Source organism: Accipiter gentilis, chromosome 7 (assembly GCF_929443795.1).
Source record: "Accipiter gentilis chromosome 7, bAccGen1.1, whole genome shotgun sequence".
NCBI lineage: Eukaryota > Metazoa > Chordata > Aves > Accipitriformes > Accipitridae > Astur > Astur gentilis.
The window spans coordinates 3,763,217-3,785,242 of record NC_064886.1 but is presented as its reverse complement, the minus strand read 5'-3'; the positions used below and the strand labels follow the sequence as shown (position 1 = coordinate 3,785,242).

General features: G+C 56.6%; 4 protein-coding genes across 5 annotated transcripts in view; 2 read left to right on the top strand and 2 right to left on the bottom strand.

Moving 5' to 3' along the window:
- Positions 1-22,026, bottom strand: part of SUDS3 (SDS3 homolog, SIN3A corepressor complex component) — a 253,181-nt gene that overhangs the window by 146,195 nt on the left and 84,960 nt on the right. The window lies entirely within an intron of this gene.
- DDX54 (DEAD-box helicase 54) lies at positions 284-7,254 on the bottom strand. Its single transcript, XM_049805529.1, has 20 exons — positions 7,152-7,254; positions 5,878-6,010; positions 5,702-5,772; positions 5,418-5,603; positions 5,268-5,317; positions 5,117-5,158; positions 4,744-4,839; positions 4,463-4,584; positions 4,197-4,258; positions 3,901-4,032; positions 3,354-3,564; positions 2,753-2,887; positions 2,188-2,409; positions 2,025-2,098; positions 1,707-1,913; positions 1,390-1,535; positions 1,194-1,307; positions 998-1,102; positions 698-801; positions 284-598 (listed from the first exon to the last, which is right to left on the bottom strand). Exons 1-20 carry the CDS (start codon positions 7,191-7,193, stop codon positions 375-377), a joined length of 2,478 nt encoding a protein of 825 aa, XP_049661486.1. The 5' UTR covers positions 7,194-7,254; the 3' UTR covers positions 284-374.
- RITA1 (RBPJ interacting and tubulin associated 1) lies at positions 7,163-14,044 on the top strand. The gene is made up of 4 exons (XM_049805552.1): positions 7,163-7,550; positions 7,827-8,758; positions 9,263-9,457; positions 10,594-14,044. The coding sequence occupies exons 1-2, from the start codon at positions 7,192-7,194 to the stop codon at positions 8,368-8,370; spliced, it is 903 nt and encodes a 300-aa protein (XP_049661509.1). The 5' UTR covers positions 7,163-7,191; the 3' UTR covers positions 8,371-8,758; positions 9,263-9,457; positions 10,594-14,044.
- The window catches only part of TPCN1 (two pore segment channel 1), a 49,534-nt gene continuing 41,958 nt past the window's right edge, over positions 14,451-22,026 (top strand). Inside the window, exon 1 of one of the 2 annotated variants that reach the window (XM_049805530.1) lies at positions 14,451-15,515. In XM_049805530.1, the coding sequence (XP_049661487.1) occupies positions 15,404-15,515 (112 nt within the window). In that variant the 5' untranslated portion in view covers positions 14,451-15,403. The remainder of the gene's footprint in view (positions 15,516-22,026) is intronic. The other variant, XM_049805531.1, reaches the window with a different exon arrangement.

Sequence of the window (22,026 nt, the reverse complement as noted above, 5' to 3'; positions counted from 1 at the left end):
TACGTCTAGGAACCCCCATAACGAGAGGTGACACGCGTGGCAGCAGCATGGGCACACCGGGATAGTGCTGTGTTGGGGCAGAGCCTGCAAGGGGCACCCCAGGCAGCAGGAACCGGTGGCCACTCGCGTTCAGGCTGTTGGGAATCATCGCAGGTGTCTCCTGCCAAAATACAACCCAGCTGCGGACCCGCAGCACCTGGCTGTTTTCAGACTGCGCCTGGGGGTGGCCCAAGGTGGGGGGAATTAACCCAAGCACGATGCTTTTGGCAAGGACAAAGAGGAGTCAGGATGCAAAACCAGCCACATATTTGATGTCTCCTTCCCCGGCACCCAGCCCAGGCACGGGAGAAGCTGCTGGGGCACAGCCCCCTCTCTTACACCCTTTTCCGCAACTTGCCCTTCTTGGCGGCCCCCACCCGTCGCCCGAAAGCCATCTGCCGCAGCTCCTGCACCCGCTGCCGGTTCCTGGCCTTCAGGCGCTTCAGCCCCCCGCTCTGCAGGAAGCGCTGCTTGGCCGCCTTCTTGCGCTGCTTCAGGATCTGCTGCTTGTTCTTCAGCTCCGAGCGTACCCTGCCCCGGGCGGGGGTCTGCGCAGGTCCTGTGGAGGGGGGGGAACACAGCCAAGCTCAGCTCAGAGGCCAAAGCGAGGTGGCCAGGGGATGATGTGGGGGCTCAGCCACTTGCTCCAAGTACTCACCGTGCCCGCGCCTGTGCTTCCCTCTGAACTGCTCCCTGCCTCCTTCGTCTTCCCCGTCCTCGTCCCGCTCATCTACCTTGTACTTCTGCTTCCACTTTTCATAGCTGGGCCAGGGTGGGTTAAGGGAACGTGCCATGACTCCCCATCACCCGACTCCCCGTTGCTTGACCCACCGGAGTGTCTGGCCAGCCTCCCCAGGACGCTGCCATCCCGGGATGGATCCCCGGGAGCAGGGCACAATGCCGCATGGCTGCCAGCAGGTCCAGCCCCGCTCCCCACTAGTGCCCATGGGTAGGATACAGGTTGTTCTTGTAGGAGCTGCTGATGTAGCGCCCGCTCTCCGTCCGCACCTTCTTCTTGTCCTCCTGGCCCGTCTGCCCCACGAACCGCTTCTTCTTGCGGTCCCTGTGAGAGAGCGGAGAGCGGTGGGACTGGGTGGTGGGACCCCCAGCCCCCCACTCCCACACCCTCCGGCCCATGGCCAGACCCCCCTCACCACTTCAGCAGTTGCTTGCTCTTGTTGAGGTTGTGGTTTTCGTCCCCCATGAGATCCAGGACGGCTCCAGCTGCCTGCTGCTCGAAGGGGCTGCCCTCACCGCCTACGCTCAGCCTGCAAAGGGTGGGCGATGAGAATGTCGTCCCCCCCCAAGCAGGCCATGGCAGGACTGCAGCGGGAGCCCTCCTGGACTCACCCCCTCTCGCTCTCAAAGTCCTTGGGCCGGTACGGGATGTAGAAGTCTTCGTCCCGCTGCGCTGGCTGCTGTGGCTTTTTCCTGGAACCGTCTTCTCCCCCTCGGCTCCGTTTTCGCTTCTGGCCCACCACGGTAGAGAACACATCCTGGAAGGGGATAGTGGATGGGTTGGAGGAGCCATGCCCCCCCACCAGTCCCTACACTGGCCCCCCAAGCCCTGGCACAGCCCCGGGGCCCTGGTGCTGCCAGCACCCAGCTGAGGCCACCTTGCAGCAGCTCCGGTGGCCACGGCAAACTCCTCATCCCTGCCGTGTTACCTGGAGGTTTTCCTCCTCTCCTTCTTCTCCTTCTCCCTCCTCGGGCCCGAGGGGGGCCGAGCACAACCCCTGCCCTTTGAGAGCCGCTGCCCGCTTCTCCTGCTGCCCGCGCTGGTACTTCTCGATGAGAGCGTGGTCGTGGCGCCGCTTCGACCGCATCACGGTGCTGGCCGGTGTCCGTGACGTGGCGTTGATCTCAAAGATGGTCTGTTCCCGGAGCAGGAGTGCGAGTCCCAGTGAGCTGCGTGGCTGGGCCCACGGAGCTTCCCTCCCACCCCAACCCAGGCGCCTCGTGCCCGAGGCCGGGTCTCAACTCACCGCCTTGGACTTGTAGGTTTTAATGCTGTCCACAAACTTCAGCCTCTCCAGCTCAGTGTCTTCGAAGTGAGCACCTGGGGAACGTGGGCACAGAGAGGGGCACAGATCAGCTCCTTGGCGAGGGGGACAGGGTCCCCTCCCTCGGCGTCCCCGAGCCACTCACTGAAGAGCGGGTGGATGCCCAGCTGGGACACATCCAGGTCCTTTGCCCTCTTGATAGACTCAGGCGAGGGGCCGGGCCGGGACCGCAGGTACTGCTTCTGGGCGTTGTCGGCAACGCGGCGCAAGCTCCGCAGTTCCAGCGAGCCCTCGTGGTCCGTCAGCAGCAGGCACTCCTCATCGTCCACCAGGCTCTGGGGGACACGGCCCAGGACCCCGCCGGCATCTGCAGCCCGGGGGACACCGCGTCACCTCGCTGGCACCCACCCTGGGATTATTGCAGCAGGTACGGCAGCAATCCAGGATTTAATGGAGCAGAGCTAACAGCCACAAGGAGCTCAGTGGTGTTATATCGACATCGCTGACAGACGGGGTGTGTCGGAGCCCCCAGCACCCCGTTTTCCCCAGCTGCACCCCAGCAATGAGAGCGTATCGCCCCTCCGCATGAATGCCAACCACAAGACCACGAACTCCAGTGCTGGCCGAGGATAAAACCACAGCAGCCACATGGCCAGCGTCCCAGCCTGGACGCGCAGCCACCCTGATGCCTGCAACCGGGTCTGGCTCACCAGCGGGCATCTCCTGGGTACCGGCAAGGACAAGTGGGCGCCCCAGGAAGAGGTGGAGGTCAAAGACGTAGGGCATCTCATCGGGAGCCACCAGCGAGTAGGCAGTGCCGCTCCGACCAGCTCGGGCCACGCGACCTGGCAAGAGGAGGAGGAAGTGGGAAACCAGACCCAGTGCCAACCCAGCCTGCTCCCACCCGGGCAGAGACCCACCGGTGCCCCTGGGAGCCCACGCACATGACATTTACCCGGTGGGCATTGCTGGCAAGGGGCTGTGGATCATTGTGGAAGGGGGCAAAGGGGAGGCCACCATGGTGTCATCCTAAAGGGAAGGCACCAGCCCTGCCTGCAGGAGCCCCTACAGTTCAGCTGGCAGATCAGGGACATTCCTGACACTGTTTTGTCCCCAGCCTGTCTCCTGATGTCACAACACGCCAACCTCCTGCCCCAAAAATATCACCACCAAGTCAAGGGCAGCAGCACCAGCCCAGCAGGACACAGAGACAGGAAAACCAAGGGACAAGGGACAGCCCACTCACACCTTCCCTGTCACCCAAGGGACCCCCAGGTCGCAAGGATCCCTGCGCGGGGCACCGGCACCCACCAACACGATGCAGGAACAGCTTCGCCTTGGCGGGGAAGCTGAAGTTGATGACGTTGTCCAGCATGGGGATGTCAAGGCCACGGGCAGCCACGTCGGTGACCAGCAGCACTGGGCACTTGCCCTGGGCGAACTTGGCGATGTTGATCTTGCGGGCGGTCTGGTCCAGCGAGCTGTAGATGTGTGTGCAGCGGATGCCCTGGGCAGTCAGCAGCTGGGGAGGGGGGAAGAGAGATCAGATCCCACCTGGACATGCACCCTCAGCCGAGAGACAGGGCTGCCCAGTTCCCTGAGACTCCTGGATGCCCGCCCAGACCCCCAAATCCCGCTGTGCTCCCCCCTCTCTCCGAGGGGTAGGTGGATGCAACACCTCCACGATTACGTGTGCTGGGATTTCTCCTTCGACCCAGCGAAACAGAGGCAGAGATTCCAGCAGGGACGCGATCACAGGTGCAGACCCCACGTGGGTCTGGAGAGGGGTCTGAGGCACCCCCCTGGCACCCTGCCTTTTAACAGGGGGACAGGCCGGGCAACCCCAAATGCCACTTGCCTCCTTGAGATACTCCGTGTGGTGCTTGGTGGCCACAAAGACGACCGTCTGGTCCTGGGGCTTCACCACGTTCCGGAGCAGGTGGAGCAGCACGGCTGGTTTGTCGTCCCCACGCACGTGGAAGAAAGCCAGCTGCAAAGGGAGGGCAGAGCTCAGCCCCTCTTGTGTCCCCACACCAGATGCCACCACCCCTCCTGTCCCCTCCTCACAAGCCTGGAGCCACCGCAGGATGGCTTGCAGGGGGTGGCGGGCGCAAAGCCCATCTCGAGCTACCCCCCGCTGCCGGCCCCTCTCACCTTGAGCTGCTCGCTGAGCTTGGATTCCACATCCAGACGGATCAGCATCGGCTCGGTGAGACCTGTGGGACATGGTGACATGCGAGATGTGGGATGAGCCACTGGGACCAGTCCCACCTCTCGGCTTGGGGATACCCGCTCGGCCCAGCCTGGTTTTACCAGTCCTGGGCTCAGCCCCGCTGCGGGACCGTGCCATGTCCCCGTCCCCGGGTTCCCCCCAGGTCCAGCCCGCCCCCCCCAGCTGCCGTCTGCCCCATGCTTCTCACCGGCCCGGGCAAACTCGACGAGCAGCTTGGGCAGCGTGGCGGAGAAGAGGACGGTCTGGTGGCAGTCCGGGAGCCGGGCGATGATCTCCTGGAGCTGCTCGGCGAAGCCCATCTCGAAAAGCCTGCGGGAGAAGGGATACGGGACATGGCAGCACCTGTTCGGTCCCTCTGGGCCCAGCCCTGCCACCCCCTCAGGGCACCTCGCTCCCCACCGTCGCTCACCCCACACGCGGGGACGCTGCCAGCCCTGGGGACCTCCCCCCGCTCTGCACCCTGCTGACCTGTCGGCCTCGTCGAACACCACGTACTCCACGGTGTGCAGCTTCAGTTTCATCTCCACCGCCACGTGCACCAGGCGCCCGGGGGTGGCGATGATTCTGCGGGGACAGAGCTGCTGATGGGACCAGGTCGGTGGTGGTGGAGGGGACACGGCACCCCCAAACCATCCCGGGTGCGGGTCCCAAATCCGACCCAAAGAAGACCCGATAGAGACCCCCTTGTCCCCCACGGGGAGCACGGGACGATGCTCCAAGGGAACCACCAGGACACGTCCATCGGGCGCAGTGGCTGTAAACGCCAGCACCGTCCCCGGACGGCGGGTGGCTCTTGGGGGCCATCTCCCCCCCCAGGTCCCCTCTCTGCACCCCCACTCACATGTCAGGGTTCTCGTGCAGGGCGGCGAACTGGTCCTCCATCCTGCGAGAGGGGAGAGAGGCTGGGGTGGCACGGGGCACCTCAGCCCCTCACCAGGTTTTGGGGAGGCTTTGGGGAAACGGGGACCGGTGGGGACGTGGGGACGACTTACTTGTCTCCTCCCAGGATCAGGGCGGTCTTCAGGCCTGTGAACTTGCCCAGCTGCGGGGTGAGAAAGAAACACGTCGAGGGGGTCATTAAAACCAAACTCTCTTGCCCCCCCGGAAGTCCCCACTCGCCCCCCCGTTGTTGTCCCCCGTACCTCCTTGGTGAACTTGAGGGTCTGCAGGGCCAGCTCGCGGGTGGGCGAGAGGATGAGGGCGCGCGCCCCGGCCTGGCTGGGGGCCTTCAGCCTCTCGAACATGGGGATGAGGAAGCAGGCCGTCTTCCCGCTGCCCGTCCGCGCCATCGCCACCACGTCCCGGCCGCGCAGGATGGCGGGGATGCTCTGCGAGACATCGCGTCGCCGTCACCGTCCCACCGCCACCGAACCGGGACGGGGGTCCCGCCGCCGCCGCCGTCCCCCCCTCCCCTCCCCACGCTCACCTTCCTCTGGATGGGGGTGGGCACCTTGTAGCCCTTCTTCATGACGCCCTTGAAGACGGGGTAGCTGAGGCCTGTGGGGATGGGGACGGGTGAGGGGACGCGGGCAGGAGGGGACGGTCCCCATCCCAGGGACGGCCATGTCGTCCCCCCGTGTCCCCCCCGCCCCGGACACGCACCCATGGACTGGAAGCCCCCGGATTTCTTCTTCTTCTGGTTCTGGGCCCGCACCATGGCCCGCGTGTCCGGCTCGGCCTCGGCGCCATCGTCCTCCTCGGCGGCGGGGAAGGCGGGCAGCGGGGGCGCGGGGACCTGGGGACGGCGGAGGGGACGCGGCTGCGGACACCGGCGTCCCGGAGGCGCCGGGGAAGTGCAGCGCTGCGCTGCCGGCCTGGCGGGCAGGGACACCCGTACTGGGGACGCCGGTGCTGGGGACGCTGGTGCTGGGGACACCGGTACTGGGGACACCAGCACCGGGGATGCTGGCACTGGGTACAACGGCACTGGGGATGCTGGTGCTAGGGACAGCAGTACTGGGGATGCTGGCACTGGGGATGCTGGCACTGGGGACATGGGCACTGGGGATGCCAGTACTGGGGACACCGGCACTGGGGATGCTGGCACTGGGGACACTGGCACTGGGGACACCAGTACTGGGGATGCTGGCACTGGGGACACCAGTACTGGGGATGCTGGCGCTGGGGACGCTGGCGCTGGGGATACTGGCACTGGGGATGCTGGTACTGGGGACACTGGTACTGGGGACACCGGTACTGGGGACACCAGAACTGGGGATGCTGGCACTGGGGACACCTGTACTAGGAACGCTGGCGCTGGGGATGCTGGCACGGGGGACATCAGCACTGGGGACACCAGTACTGGGGATGCCGGCACTGGGTTCACTGGCACTGGGGACACCAGTACTGCAGACACCAGTGCTGGGGACACTGGTGCTGGGGATACTGGCACTGGGGACGCTGGCACTGGGGACGCTGGCACTGGGGACACCCGAACTGGGGATGCTGGCTCTGGGGACACCAGTACTAGGAACACTGGCACTGGGGACACTAGCACTGGGGTCAATGGTACTGGGGACGCTGGCGGTGGGGACACCAGAACTGGGGAGACCAGCACTGGGGACAGTGGTACTGGGGACAATGGTACTGGGGACACCAGTACTGGGCACGCCGGCACACGGGGACTGGGGGACACTGGTTTTGAGGACAGCAGCACACTGGGACTGGTGACACCAGTACTGGGGAGACGCCGACACACGGGGACCGGGGATACCGGTACGGGGGATATGGGCACCGGGAACACCAGCACATGGCCGCGGGGCACACGGGGACCGGACACACGCGGACCGACGACCCCGGGCCCGGGTCCAGCCGTGACACCGCCCTGGAGCCCCGCCCCCTTCCCGCCCCCCCCCCCCCCCCCCCCAATCCCCTACCGGCGCTCCCCGGGGCTGGCGGCGGGCGCGCGACGGCGCCATGTCGGTACCGGTGGCGGCGGCGGAAGCACGTGGGAGTGGGCGGAGCCGGAAGGGGCGGAGCCAGTCACCGCCCCGCCCCGGGCGGTGCGCGGCCATGCGGGCGGTGGGGTCGGTCCCGGGAGGCGGCTCCGCTCCCGGTCCCGGTCCCGTTCCCGGTCCCCAGCTGCCACGGGCGGGCCGGGGTCGGGGCCGGGGCCGGGGCCGGGGTGTCCGCCGGGCGCGGGCGTCCTTCGTGGACGAGTCGCTCTTCGGCAGCCCCGCGGGGGCCCGCCCGGTGCCGCCCGGCTTCGCGCCTCCCTGGGCGGTGGCGGCGGCTCCCGCTGCCGGTGGCGGTCCCCGGCCGAGGAGTAAGTGCAGGTGAGCGGTCCCGCCAGCCCTCCTCGGCTCGCTGCCCCGGTTTTTCGGGGTCCCGGGGCTCCTTAGGGTGCCGGTCCCTGCGAGCAGCAGCCCGGGGAGGGCGGGCCGGTAACTCCCGTCGGTTCCTCCCTGCCCGGGCGGCCCTCGGGAGGGTCTGGGGGGGGAATCTCAACCTCCCTGTCCTCCCGTGAGCTTCCCACGCCGCGGCCGGGGCTCCGTGCTGCCCTTGCCCGCTTTAATAAACACTCGGCTTTCTCTCCTTGCCGCCCCGCAAAGGTTGAGGAGTCACACTCCGTCCTTCTGCGACGAGACCCTCTTTGGTACCAAGCCCGAGGGTCCGGCCTGGGCAGCTCCTTGGATGAGGAAGGAAGACGTGGCCAAGCTCCATCCGCTGCTCTGGAGCCCACCGCCTGGCCCCCGAAACCAGCCCAGCCTTTGCCCCCGCTCCAGGGAGATGCCCTTGAGAGCCGTCCACCCGCCAACCTCGGCGTCTCCGGCAACAGAAGGCTTCGAGGCGGGCCATGAGGGCACGTCCTGCGTCTGGAAGCGTCCCGAGAGCGGTTCTTGCTCCGAAGGCCGGGCTGCTCCCTGCAGAGGACGTTCTCAGTCTCTCAGCCGGCTGAACACCCCCTCAGACAGGCTCCGCCTGGCTTCGGACACCCTCAAGACAGAAAGGTGTAAAAACCAGAGCCCTGCGACAGCCCCTGCGACCCCCCGAGGCCCTCTGATGAGGGGTCGGTCGAAAAGCGTGTCCGGACCTTCTTTAGCCAGGAACTCCACGGCAGTGGGTGGCTGCAAACCCAGGCCTCCCTGGAAGTGAACCCGAATGTCCCTCTGGACATAAATACAGCCTTAGCCTACCCGAGACCACCCGGTGACCGAGTCCGTGAGGACCCTGGGCCTTTCCGTGGCTGGAAACAAAGGATGGGGCTGCTCCGCACTGGAGGACAAGCCAGGAGCCAAGGGCGACTGCAGCGTTGACGGGGCAGTGACCTCCCTGAGCAGGGCACAATCCTGCAGCACCAGAGTGGGACAGCCTTGGTGGTAACAGCAGCTTCCCTTGACTGTCCGGTGGTCGTCAGATGAGGTGTGATAATGAGTCGGGTTCCTTCTGTCCAGGAAGTCCAGCCAGGAAGTCGGAACAGCAGGAGAAAGGGCTGCCTTATGGTGTAGGTCCAGGGCCCATCCAGGAGAAGGACTGGGCACAGGTACACCTAGAGCATAGCTTGGTGGGGACGGGCAGGTCGGATGGAGCTCCCAGACCAGGGAGCAGATGGTGCCACTGGGGTGGGGGGTCCCAGGTGAGGCTGGCCAGGGCAGTTAAGGTCTGAAAGCCCCGATGGGGACCTCTGCTGATCTCTTCTGGGTAGAGGAGTCCTGCTTCTTACTGCCTGTCACGTACTAGCACAGGATCGCTCGTGCTCGATGGGACTGCAGGAGATCTCTAGCCCAACCTCCTGCTCAAGCCAGGTGAGCTATGGGCTCAGGCAAGGCTGTCCAGGGCTTTATCCAGTCGGGTGGTGGAAATCCTCAAGGACAGAGGTTGCACAACCTCCCTGGCGCCCCCTCCCACTGCTTGACTGTCCTTGGGGTGAAAAGTTTCCCTTTATATCCAGTCAGAGCCTTTCTCGTTTCAATTTGTGTCCTTTCATTCTGCTCTGCACCTGTGTGCAAAGCTTGGCTCAATCCTCACGCTTACCTCCTCTTCGCAGGCACTGGGAAGCTGCTCTGAGGCCCCCCAAAACCGTCCCTTCTCCAGGCTGAACGAGCCCCATTCCCTCAGCCTCCGCGGACAGGACGTGTGCTCCAGCCCTGACTGTCCTGGTGGTTCTCTGCTGGCCTTGCTCCGTTTCATCAACGCTTTAATGATCTCCTTTGGCCAGGAAGAAGGGAGGACGAGCACAGAGGTGAGGAAAGGCATCGTCCTACATCCCGCTGGTGGGGGGGTGCCCCCAAGCTGGATGGGGTTTGTGACAGAGAAGGATTTGCCGCAGGGATTTCAGCAGCTTCTGGTGACGAGGGTGTGCTGAGTGGACACATAATCCCATGGTTTATACTGAGTGTTGTGAGGTGCTGTCACAGCAACGCCATGCTCCTTACCAAATAAATGATCCAAGGCGAATCTGCTGGGGCCTCATGTTTGGTCTGCGGGACGCTGCTGTGCGATCTGGGCACAGCTAGCGTCTCCAAAAACTGTCTGAGCAAAGAAGCTCCTCGATTTCCATCCCTGAGGTGAGAAAGAGCAACTCGGTCTGTAGGAATATAGGTAGGAAGGCATTTAAAGGACGTGGGCTGGGTGACTTGGGGTTTGCAGCCAGTGTCACTGCTTCTCTGGGAAGGGAGGCTGCAGTGACGAGCCGCTGAGGTCAGGGAATACAGGGGAGTTGCTAGGAGTTTGGTAACTCCGTCCCACACAAAAGGAAACATTCTCTCAAATTCACCCAAGGACAAACCGAGCCAGGTTAAGGGCATCATTCTTCCCCCAGAAATTATTTTATTGCCACCTTGAGCAGCAGCAAGATTGGGCCTTGACCCACTCCAGCACGTGAAAGGCACTGAAGCTAGGAAGGCCAGCCAGGAGCCTGCTATCCTGGTCCAGCTCTGTTGGCAAGAAAGGTTATTCTTGCTTTTGAAAGGCAACAGAGCTCAACCTAAAATAGTGAGATGTATGGTCATGTCACTGGTCTGATGTCATCTGTCTGTGACAGCCAGCCAGGGCAGGCTCAGGCCTTAGTGCAAGTGCTATCTCAGTTAATGCTTGTAATCTGGGAGAGCTGAGCCCCAGGGGAGCAAGTAGCCTTGCTGGGAGGAAAGACTGGAGGACAGAGCATGGATTTTGTGCTTATTTCTTGGCCTTCTTGCCCTCTCCCTTTTTCTTCATCTTCGATGTGAGGAGTGTCTGGAACAAGCAGCTTTTTTAGATGTGGGTGGCAGCGCAGGTCGTAGCTGTCCCCCTCACGTCCTGCTCTTTCTTCTCCTGCCACATTTAGCGCTCCTCCTCAGTCCAGGAACAGTAGGTAAGCACAGTGTGTTTCTCTTTCAGGGCCAAGCCTTGTCCTTGGTGCAGACAGCACCTCTCGCTCAGCCTGGCAAGACAGCAGACACCAGTTACTGCAAGCCTGAGGGCCTTCAGCAGGTTTTCCCTGCACATCCCTACGGATGGATCATTTTACCTACCCGAAATGCGGGTAGAATTGCCCCTGGCTGCTGAACTGAACCTTCCCAAAGGGACCAAAAAAGGAAATGTGCCTGATGGGACTTTTCAAGAGGTGCCAAGTCCAAATACCTTCATGCTCCTTTGAGCGTCCCCCACCAGCCCTGACGTTGCAGACGGCCTCTGTCCACTGATGGGGGCTCTGACCGAGTACTGCACACGTGGGTCAGAGCCTGCTTTGCCACCGCTCTGAAGAAAAGGCCACATCTGTGTGGTTTGGATGGGGCTGAGCCTGAGCCAAGAGCTTTGCTGAGAAGCAGGTTATATCAGCGGTGCTGTAACCCAGCTAATATGCTGTGAGCTGTTGGGAATGTGGGAAAAGCCAGGACATGTCTGCCTGCAGAAGGCCGAGGACAGGTAGTCTTGGTGGCACTCGGCAATGACTTATTCCTTGCCCATTGAACTAGTGAGCCATGCAGAGGAGGAAGAGAATTAGGGGAGCCAGCAGTTCTGGGGCTCACTGCTCCAGCTGCCCTGGCAAATAGGAAGCAAGAATAACCTGATGTTATTAAAAACCTGAGAAGGTGAGGATCCTTATGATTAGCACTGAGCTTTTGGGTCTCTCCCTACACTTTGCATTGCAGTAGTCTGGCAGCTCTTCTCCACCTGGGTAAAAGCTGCAGGGATGTGAAAGCAATTAGGGCCTTCTCGGAGGAGGCGTTGGGGGTGCTGACGTGAATCTGAGCCTGTTCAGCTTAATTGGATGTCGGGCACAGTGACATGCAAGCTGTTAAGCCTGCAGGTCTCTCAGTGGCCTAGGAGAGAATCCGAAGTGTGATTTGGACACTAGATGGAGACAAGAGGGTTAAGGATTGACACAAAAGCGAGAGCCCTGTTCCCTAGCAGCAGGTGGGTGAGTCGGATCCGGTGAGGTGAGTCATCAGCAAACTGGGGTAACTGCCCCGAAAGCAGCAGAGAACAGCTGAACCCGAAAGCAGGACACAAGGTGCAATACTGGAGTGCTGGAGTACTTGAAAGATGAAGCCTCTTAAAATGAAGAGAGATTTTTATCTGAAAAACAAGTTAACGGTGGCTTGTATGGCCAGGGGTGGCCGGTTTACCCCCACTGCTGTGTTCAGGTTCCAAGGAATCAACAGGGGAGACTAGAACCCATTGCATCAGCCACACGCTTTCCTGTCCCACACTGGCCCAGGTTGTCACCGAGAGTTTTCAGGCCCTCAGGAGGTCAGAACTGGCACTTCCTCGCTATTTACTCCACAAGGACAGTGTTGTTTAGGATAGAAATGGCTTGCTTGGATTTCGTACTGCGGTTCTCACTCGCATTTGATGCTTTACTACTGCCCTGTCTTCTTGTTCTACCAGAGCTGTGCAGTCCAGCACGAGAGCAAAAGATGCTCCATCACTGTGGTGTGCTGCCCGGCCTGTAGGAGGCTGGTGCTTTTGTGGAGCAAACACCAAGTCTGAATAAAATGAGGCAGGGAAAATGTTCATTTGTTTCCTAGCTCCAGATTCACCCTGTCCAGTATCACTAATGCTCAGCTCGGGTGAGAGCTGTTGATGCAGAGGCCTGAATCACAGCTGGGGCTCCTGCCTGCTGCTGCTCTTATTTCTCATTTTTTCTATCTGCTCGGCACTCTGATTAATCACACTTCCCACCTTTGACTCAACCCGGACTCCTTGTCTTGTGTCTCTCAGCAAAGTACCAGCCAATCTGGGAACTGCTTTGCTTCCAAAATTAGCTGCACCCAGCCCTAGGTGCTACAAAAGACTATAAAAGATGGTTTTATGTGTGGGCAGTATTACGATTGCTCTGCTTAGCCCACACCAGCTCCCTTGTTTCTCAACGCATGCCTCGCCTGATCTGTGGTAGCCTCGCTGCTCTGCGTTCTGGCTAGCGTGCAGCCTCTCCAGACTGGCACAGCCCTTTGCAGAGGAGGTTTCAGAGCTGAGTCAGTGGATGAGGAGGAAAGGCGGTCCTGTGAGTAAGCTACTTGCTTGGTGGTTGCAGTTGTGTTGCTACAGGGCTGCTTTCCACTGAAATCAGTGGAGCATTGTGATGGAGCAGGTATACTCCAAAAACCAGCATATGCATCCTGCCAGGAGCTGGCAGGAGCCAGGTAATGACCTGAAGCAGGCAAGAGCCGGACCCAACAGCACTATGACATGTTTAATCTCCTCTTGCAGTACCTTTCTGAGAGCCAGTGCTGATTCTCAGTGCTCCAATACAAGTGTATTGAGTTGTGTCCTTGTCGTGGTGCCGCGTGTCCTGCTGTAGCTCCGTACGCTCGTTCAGGGAAGCCTGCAGCTCCTGTTTCTTCTGTTTCACCGCTTCCTGCTTGGTCTGCGGATCTTGAAGTCTTCTGGTCAGCTGTTGGAAGCTGTTGTTGAGATCTCTCATCTTGTTGCCCTCCTTGTAAATCCAGCCCTGGAGGATGACACAAAGAAGTACCACTGAAAAGGGGAGGGTGTGTTGAGGCATCAGGTGGGCAGAAGACAGGCTCATTTGCAAAGGCATTGGTAATTTAAGACTGGACGCATCTGATCTGGTAGCAAGGGGGATGCTCCAGCTGGACAGAGGCCTTGCCTACCCATTTGTAACACTGACAGGAGTCCTGCCGGTGGCAAAATCAATCCATCAGAGCCACTGGATGGAGCCCGGTGGCTTTATCAGGCTGGATTGGGCTGGGGGACTGTCCTGGGGACTCCGCTCAGTGGGCTGCCTGTGAGAAATGCTCGGCCTGGGCCAGTGGAACCGATGTACTCATTACACACCAGGCTGCTCGCTTCCAGCTTGAGAATCCTCACCTCGTCAGAGATGGATGTAATCCTGGGGTTCTGGGAACGTCGTGTTTCACTGACGGAGTCCCCGGCCCTTCCCGGCACCTGCTGTTACCCGCTGCCTCTTGGGGCTGGGGCTGGGCTGCCCCTCCTCAGGGCCCATCTCTTCTTCCCTGCGGGCACCGACGCCCCCGGACCGGGGCCTGGGAACAGAAACACCGCCGCTTCGAGGCGAGGCCCAGCCCAGGAACGCGGGGACCGGGGGGTTCCCGGGCCGGGGCCTCCCGTCGGGGTCGGGCCCGGAGCTCCCGCCTTCCGCCCGCGTCCCGCGGTTGCTAGGTGACCGCTCCGCTCCCCTCTGACCTCAGGGGCGGGGCCTCAACACAGCCAATGGCAGCCCGCGCTCCCCTCCTTCGAAAGCCCGCCTCTTCCTTCCCGTGGCTGAGGCGCGATGATCTCAGCCCTTCCCCACCTCGGGCCAATCAGCATCCCCGCCTGGCCGGAGAGGCAGCACCGCTACCCAATGACGAGACCGAGTGCGGCAGGGAGGAGGAGAAGGAGGCGGGAATAATCCGGATCCTCTCGCAGGAAGCCGAGGGCCGGGCGGTGGGCGGGCGGTGGGCGGGGATTGGCAGGGAAGGGAGGGAGGCTCGGCCTCTCCGGCGAGAGGCCCGAGCCGCCGCGGCCAATGAGAGGCGGCGGGGCGGGGCCGGGGCGGGGCCGCGGCCGCCGGGCGCTGAGGAGAGGTGTCGCAGCGGCCGCGGGCGCCGGTTCGGCGGGGCCGGGCCGTGTCCGGGGGACTCGGCGGCGGGTCCCGGGGGCCGCAGGCGTGAGGGGCTTGGTGGTGTGTGTGTGTGTGGGGGGGGCAGGCTCACCGGTGGGCCGCCCGAGGGCTCCGCAGGGTGCGTGTGGGGGGGGGGCGGCAGGGCCGGTTTGCGCGGGCCGGGGTCGGCGGGAGCCCGGGGAATGGGCCGGGCCGAGGCCTCCACAGCGCGGGTGACAGCCCCGTCTCGGTGTCCCTCTCTCGTAGGAGCGCGGGAGGAGTCCGGTCCCGGCCGTTCTGCCTGTTTCCCAAGCCCCCCCAGCGTCCGCCGCGAAGGCTGACGTCCCGGCCGTCGGTGCCGGCCCTGCGGGAGCGGGGCGGCTCGGCCCCGGTCGGCCTGTTGCTGGTTGGGGGGGATGCGGCCTCCGCCGTGACTTCTTTCTGCCCTCGCCACGGCCTGCAAGGAAGGAGACGGGGAGAGTAACGGCTGCGTGGCGGCACCGGTTGTGGAGCGTCCCTGTAAGGTTGTCCAGGCCCTGCGTGATTTTTCTTTTCCTCCACCTTTTAAAGAAATCCGTGACTTTGTGACAGTGACAGCGCCCAGTAAAAAAAAAAAAGCCTGCGGGAACTTCGTGCGTGCGGACTCAAACTGGCCTCTTTTTCTCCCTCTTTCCCCTCCCCACCTGAAATCGAGGCGTTCTGGCATGACAGGGGAAAGAGCCCTGTGTGACGGTGACACTTAGCATCATGCTGGCCCTGGATGCGTCACGCCCGCCTGCTTCTTGTGCTGAGTGGTCAGGAGTTTGTCAAGAAGCACTTTCTTTTGCTTCCGTGCTGTACTGCGAGCCGTGCACTGACTGGAGCAGGCAGCCCAGAGCTGACTTTTTGAATTTAGCTCGTGCGTAAATACTGCCATTGAGTCTAGCATCCTGCGCTGCTTTTCAAAAGCAAATAACTAGATCCTTTTTCGAACTGTGGTCTCTAGAGATGGGTACGCATACCTTTATATTCTTATGTCTAGAAGACACCCCTGATGGAAGACTTTCTGGGGACAGTTTTTGACGTAAGCGTTTTACAAGTGGAACTGAAAAAGGCGTTATTTAAAGTTCTTGGAGTAGGAGGCTCTGAAGGGACAGGATGGCTGTGAGCATGGATGATGATGTTCCCCTCATCCTCACCCTGGACGACAGTGGAAGCAGCGCCTCAGCCCCTCTTGATGACCTGGATCGGGAGGAGCTGCCTAACGAAAGTAAGATCGCTTTGTTGTTTCCGGCCCGCTGTGACGGCCTCGCTTGTTTTTCTCTTTGCGGTGGCTGCTCTTTCTTGCGCTTGCCAGGACCTGAAACTCTCAGAGCTCTCATTCAGTGTCCCGGCGGCTGCCTGAGAAAATCAGATCAGGAAGTTTGCTTATTGTGTTGCGTGTTTACTCACAGTACCCGTGTTACACCGAGAGGGAGGAGGACACTGGATGGACAGGTCCTACCGATGCCATTTCTAACGCACATTTTTTGTGGTTTCTGTGTAATAACCTGCGACCTCGTTGTCCTTAAGCTCAACTCTCCTTTCCTGCACATTGGCCCTGAGCGTCGACTTTTCTTGGCACTGACCCACCGTGCCGTACCAGTGGCCTGAGCTGTTAGGCGCAGCAGCTGCAATTATGTCATGTAGTATTTTCCTAGTGCCATAAAGCATCTGTCCTTTGCAACTGTTGTTTTGCCTGTTTCTAGTTTACGTTCCGATTTTTGCGATAAGGAAAGTGATATGTGTTGATAAATCCCTTTAACATCTTTATTGTATTCTTATCAAAGAACCAGGAGTACTTTTAGAAAATATATTCGTACTCCTGTTAGCCCCAGGTATTTAGTGGGATAGAGCCAGCCTATGAGTGTTGAGAGGGGGAAAACAAAAGCCATCATCCCTTAGAAGCATTGCTTTCTCCTCAGTATATCTTTGGTAGAGCCCTGCACTAGGTGAGATGGGAACAGCAGATGTGTTTGAGCATGTTCAGTGAGCTTCTGTTTTATGTTATGCCCCACTGAATGTATTTGAGCAGTTTTATTCAACACATCCCTTTGACTTCCAATTGACATTGCAGGTGTATGCACAGGTCTTGTGATCCTATTCAAGCTCTTGCTGCCACAAGCTTAACATTTGTAACAAATAAACCGTTTCCTGGCCTGGCATCCCTTTTTTCTACATTTTACCTCTATTCCACACTGCCTCTGTGACTCTGTGGTTTGATTTCTCTCTTGCAATCTTATGAGTTCCCGTAATTTTCTCCTTTTGTGACTTCCTGAGCCAGTAGGATTTCTGACAATCAAGATTCCTCCTCCCTCCTCCTCCTTTCCCACCCCTGCAATACACGTCCCTGGCTAAATTGCCCAGTTGACTTTCTCTAAGCTCCGCTGCATCGTTGCTCCATTGCATCTGCTCTATTGCATCTGTTTGTCTTTTAAAGTTTAGCTCGCTATTCTTAAGTTCAGTAGAAGAGAGAATGCTTCCTCTGTCCCCTGGTGTATTTATAGGCTTTCTTGTGACTGATTTTAATCACTCTTCTCTCATCTATTTCTTCCACCCACCTCCCATCCCTTTAAAGAAGAAGTTCTGTGAGGTTTATCATTTGGTTAAAGCCAATGTGACTGTGCTAAAGCACAAGCATGAGAATGAATGTATTAATAAATAAAAATATTCTACAATCTGCTTCCCTTGAAATACAGGGAGATTGTTTAGGGGCCAATTTTGTGCTTCTTAAAAGATTGCTGTGTGGTTTTTGAGAATTCATTTCCTGGAATTCTTCAAATGAAGTGTCTCCTGGTATTAAAGAACTGTTATTTTGCTATATGTTTTAATCACTGTTAAAGTTGAATTTGCTGAAAAAAACCCATAAAGCTTATTCTGTGCAAGTGATGATGAAGAGACTTCTGAAGTCAGTGGGTACTGCGAGAGTGGGATAAAAGATTAGAAAAGGAAGGCTGGCATAAACAACTTGAAAGGCACATCTATCTCTGAGAAGCGGGAAGCTTAAATTAGTGAGCGAGCAAGCCTAACGCCATCACTTGCAAAAGTAAGCTTGTTTAAAAACAGAACATGTAGTCCAGCTTTCCTCTTTGCCTGCAAAGAAAAACTACTGTGAAATGCAGAAAAGTTGTGTCTCGTGGAGGCTGTGAGGAATTCAAATGTTTCCCCTCTGCTCTGCCCCCGCTTCTCTGCTGAGGACTGAAGTGACATTAACAGAACTGTATAATTCCACGTTTTTATTCAGAGGCTTGTCTTTTTCAGGGAGAAAGTCCTGTCCCAACCAGTCCTTTTCAGGAGAGGGAGAGCCTGCTAGGGTGATGATGAGGGCATGGGGACAGGGAAGGTCAGGAGATTGTTTCCTTCTGGTTTTGTCTTCCTTAAGCCTGAAGTCTCAGAATATTCAGCCAGAATTTGGAGGAGTAGCTCACTTGTTACTGTGCCTGGCCATCGACTCCTAGGGATTTGGTGGCAGGTTAAACACAAAGCTTTTATTTAAGTGTGTCCCCAGATACCGGCTGGGACTGTTTGCAGTGCGGGACCCGTCATCATCTTCCCAGGTGACAACGAGGGAAAGACAAAGTGGCTGTAACCGCCCTTATGTTAAATCATGCGTCTGAGGTTGATAATAATTAAGTTGCGCTCTTGTTTTGTGTCGGTATGTCAATGAACCTCTCTCAATTTTAATCCATATTCCAGCTTCTCACAACCATCTTGCTAAGTGCTGAGTATCTGTGTGATTTCAGTACATCGACTCTCATGTTTTTTAAGGAACTTCTTGCGCTTTTTAAAAGAAAAACAACTTGATCCATGAGGTAGCTTTGTTACAGTTGGGTCCTTGGATAAATGAATTTGTAGTTTTGGACTCCTGGTGTTGATTGGCAATGCAGATAAGTTACTGGGTTGAAATAAGGAGTAACAGGGTTTTCTGAAAGCAAGCCTGTTGCAGATGTAAAAAGAAAGGACTAAAATGCAAGAACCTTGCAGGAGAGTCTTATTCTGGGGAAGTGAATGTCTTGGGGTTAGAATAAAAGAAAGCTAAATGAGAAAACTGTGTGGAAAATTATGTTCTTAAAGAAAATGTCCAGCTGCAAAAATTAATCTCCCTAATCATACAGCTCTTAAGCACTTAATGGGAGAAAATACCTGCATGGGAAAGAATATTAAAACTCTGCTTTCCTTGGCTTGGGCTGGGATCAATGTCTTCCAGGGATCTCCTGTCTGCAGCCACAGCGAAAGGTCAGAATCCTGCAAAGCTGATGGGAATTCAGACCACATCCAGAAAAATGTGGTCCCTGTGGTGCCAGTGGTTTTCTGACTACAACATGTAGGACTGTGGTGCTGGGTAATTTTTCTTTCAAGCTCCAACAGCTGAAGGAGACAGAGAGAAGCGCTTTCGTCACTTGAATCCACGCTAATTAATATGATGCTGCCCTTCCCTGGTACATCTTATCTGAGAATCTCTGAGTGCTGTACACACTCTAATTAAGCTTCCCAGCAGCTGTCTGAGGTGAATGACTAATACTAACTGAATTTCTGTAGAAGGCAAAACCAGGGATGCAATCCTTGCACGACCTTTCCCAAAATCGCGGTGAGAAGCAGCTGGGGTTGAGTGATTTCCCATCCCTCACCTGAACTCGGGGGAAGCATTGGAACGGGGTTCTCAAAATATCTCAAAGTGTGAGGTATGTTTTCCATATACAAAAGCAGTGTGGTTAGCCTTGAAACTCTAGGACAGTGTCTCTCCTTGAGCTGATGGGAACTATAAGCAATAAATGAGTGCACATTGATTTATCCTGTATTAGATGAGACACGAGAATCTCCTTTGCCTCCTGCATGGAAATTGCTGTAGCCTCAAGAGGAGTTTCAGTGTGTTCAGAGCAGAAAGTACAGCTCAAAGTGTTGTACAGGGAACAATATGATACTGTATGTCTGTTTCTCCCACACAATGGATTATGGCAAGTGGAAGAAGTCATCTTTAAACTCTGGGTTTTTACAAGAAAGCAACTGCATCTGCTATTGAGGTAAAAATGAATTATTGCGTATGTGTGGGGAGGTGGGGGGAGCAACCGCAACAGCAAAGTGCAATGTTTTCTAGAAGAATTGTTGGAAAATGGGAAGTTAAAACTTTGATGTTGAGGTTTCAGCTGAGCCTTTGCAATCTGTTTCTGCTGCCTGAAGAGTAAATTGTCAGGAAAACTAGAGCCAGCCTGGCCTTTTGGGTAGCAGGAGAATTGCTGACGCGTGTGGCCCCATGACTGTGCGCTGCCGTGAAGGAGCAGGTAGCCCAAAGCACGTAAAGAAAATGACATTTTACTGTTGGTGAAGTTGGAGGGGCTGCCCAAGGTGTGCTTGGTGTGGAACGTGACTGTGGATAAGGAGAGCAGTGAGTGCCTCTGGGACTGTTGGTTGTGCCTGTAAAACAGTGTGTGGTGTGCGCTGTGCTTCCTGGAGCTGCTGGAAGGAGGGCCTCTTCCCTTGGCTTGCTTCTGCACGTTGGCCCAATTCCTTCATGAAATGTAGGAAAAGGCTTTCAGCAAAGCTGTTCTTTTTGTAATTGGCTGATGGAAACTCAAGTGATGTTTCTGGACACAGAGTCTAATGACAGCATTAATGGATGTTGTATGCAACGAACATGTCTTTAAAAAAAAATAAAAAAAATCATTTACTAATCCCCAGGTAGACATATGCTTTTGGAGGTGGCCCAGGATTGGTGGCACTTAGTGTTGTTCTTTTGAGAGATGAGAGCCACCTGGATTTCGATGTGTTCGGCAACCAATGCAACCAGAAGTGATACAATTCTCTTCTGTGTTGGATCTGGTTCCAGAACTTGTTTCTATCAGCAGTGAGAGAAAGTAAGTCTGTCCGCACAGTCCACAGCTTCAGCTCATCGGGTCAGCAAGTCCCTGTTCTTCAAACATCTCTGTTGCCTTCTTCCTACTGCCGCTTCCTGTAGTGCCGTCCATGGATGAAAGAGATTTCCAGGTGTAAAATAAGTACGTTTTCTGATGGGCTGAGGGAACAAACAGAGAATAAATATCTGACCTTTGGGGAAATGCTGCAGCCACACAAACTTGGTAGCTGTGCTTTTTGAGGTACCACTTTAATTGCAGTGAAAGCATTCTGGCTTTGCTACCTTTGAAGAAAAACAGGCATTTTAAATGTCAGCCATCTAGTAGATTTAATAAATCCTCCAGGATCTGTAGTTTTTGATCCCTGTGTGAAAGCAAGGATTTCAGAGATGGTTATTTGGACTTGAGCGCTAGTTATAAAATGCTGTCGCTAATTGGTGTGAAGAAATAGGGACGAGGGAACAAGCAGACACTTGCGATGGACCTGGCAGATCCCGACATCTCTGACAGCCAGGCTCTTAAACAGCCTTTTGGATTATCTGGTGGCTTTCTTGGATGCTACGCAGGATATTTTCTTGCGTCATGGCTCCTAGTTCTACCGATTTGCCTTTAATTAGTTCCAGTATCAGCTCTTCTGCTGCCGCGTTTGGAGGTGAAGCATGGCTAGAGCACAGGACTGGGACCACCTTTTCGGAGGCAATCTAGTTCTGCTGTTGAAGCTGCTCCTCCTTGTACCTGGGGTAAGTCAGTTAACATCACTGTGATTAGCACGTCTCATCTGTAAAGCGCAGATTACACCTTACGTGGAAGCGGACAGGTAGGCTTCATTACTTTGTTATGAAGAGGTGCTGGTTTGCATTGCTGTGCATGATTTGTTTTTCTTAGTATATACCTGCTTAAAATTTATAGAGGAATTTTTTCTGAAGCACAAGTGGTAGTTCAGTGCTGGATTGTTGTTTATGCCTCTGAAAGTCTCATTTCTCCGACCTAACAGCCTTGCATTTTGCAACTTCTGCCAGTGCTTCTCTAATCCTTTCCTGGCCTAGATGACTTATAATGAATGTTTTAAGCAAGCAAAGCGAAGCAAAACTGCCTCCGAGATGAGTGAGGGGTAAAAATCTTGGAAAGGGAAATGAACACCCAAAACATAAGGAGATTATTGTTTTCTCCTTCAGTACAATTCGTTTCCCTGGGTGATGAGCTCTGTAAACTCAGAGGAAAGAGGCAAATGCTGCTTTTTAGGAGATGTTGGGTATCTTTTGATACAGTGTTAGAAATAGTGGAAAATGTGTTTGAGCTCTTAAGTTCCAAATGCGTTATCCTCTGGAATCTCATTTATCCTGAGAATTCAGGTTTTAAGGGAGGACTGACCGCCTCAGCTGTGCTTAAATACTCACCATAATGAGAGAGTAGAGCTGGTACCTTTGATTCAAGAGAAACAGCACTGCGTCGTCCAGGACTCACAAAAGCGTTTGTATCAAGACATTCTCAACGTGACTCTGTAAATGTGGTACCTATAGAAGAAAAACCGTGAGCAGAGTAAAGTACCAGGAGGTATTGCGGGCTGGAGTTATCTTGTGGGGTTTTTTTTCAAGCCTGCCTTGTTTTCTTAGCCCTGCAGGAGATCAGTTTGCACAATGCACACATTGTGTGTTGCACAGTAGGATGCTTTGTCAAACAGAATCTCCGCACTGTTGACTCTTTCGAGCAGTAAAAAAAAAAATCCTAGTGATTCTGTCTTGAATGCCCCATGCTGTTCAAATCTGAGCGAGTAAAAGCGTATACAAGGTAAAGAAGACTTGGGTTAGTGTTCCATTATCCTGGAGTCAAATAGTTCTTTCTCCTTTGTCATCTCCCGGAGCACTGGGGATGGATGTCATCTTTCATGCATGC

Bases quoted from the DNA above. Each gene is read 5' to 3' on its own strand.
- RITA1 (XM_049805552.1), top strand. From the start codon at position 7,192: ATGTCGGTACCGGTGGCGGCGGCGGAAGCACGTGGGAGTGGGCGGAGC. The intron at 7,551-7,826 runs GTGAGCGGTCCC...CGCCCCGCAAAG, and splicing joins CGGCCGAGGAGTAAGTGCAG to GTTGAGGAGTCACACTCCGT.
- DDX54 (XM_049805529.1), bottom strand. From the start codon at position 7,193: ATGGCGCCGTCGCGCGCCCGCCGCCAGCCCCGGGGAGCGCCG. The intron at 3,565-3,900 runs GCAAGTGGCATT...CCCCCTCCCCAG, and splicing joins ACACGGAGTATCTCAAGGAG to CTGCTGACTGCCCAGGGCAT. The intron at 2,099-2,187 runs GTGAGTGGCTCG...CACGTTCCCCAG, and splicing joins GGGCATCCACCCGCTCTTCA to GTGCTCACTTCGAAGACACT.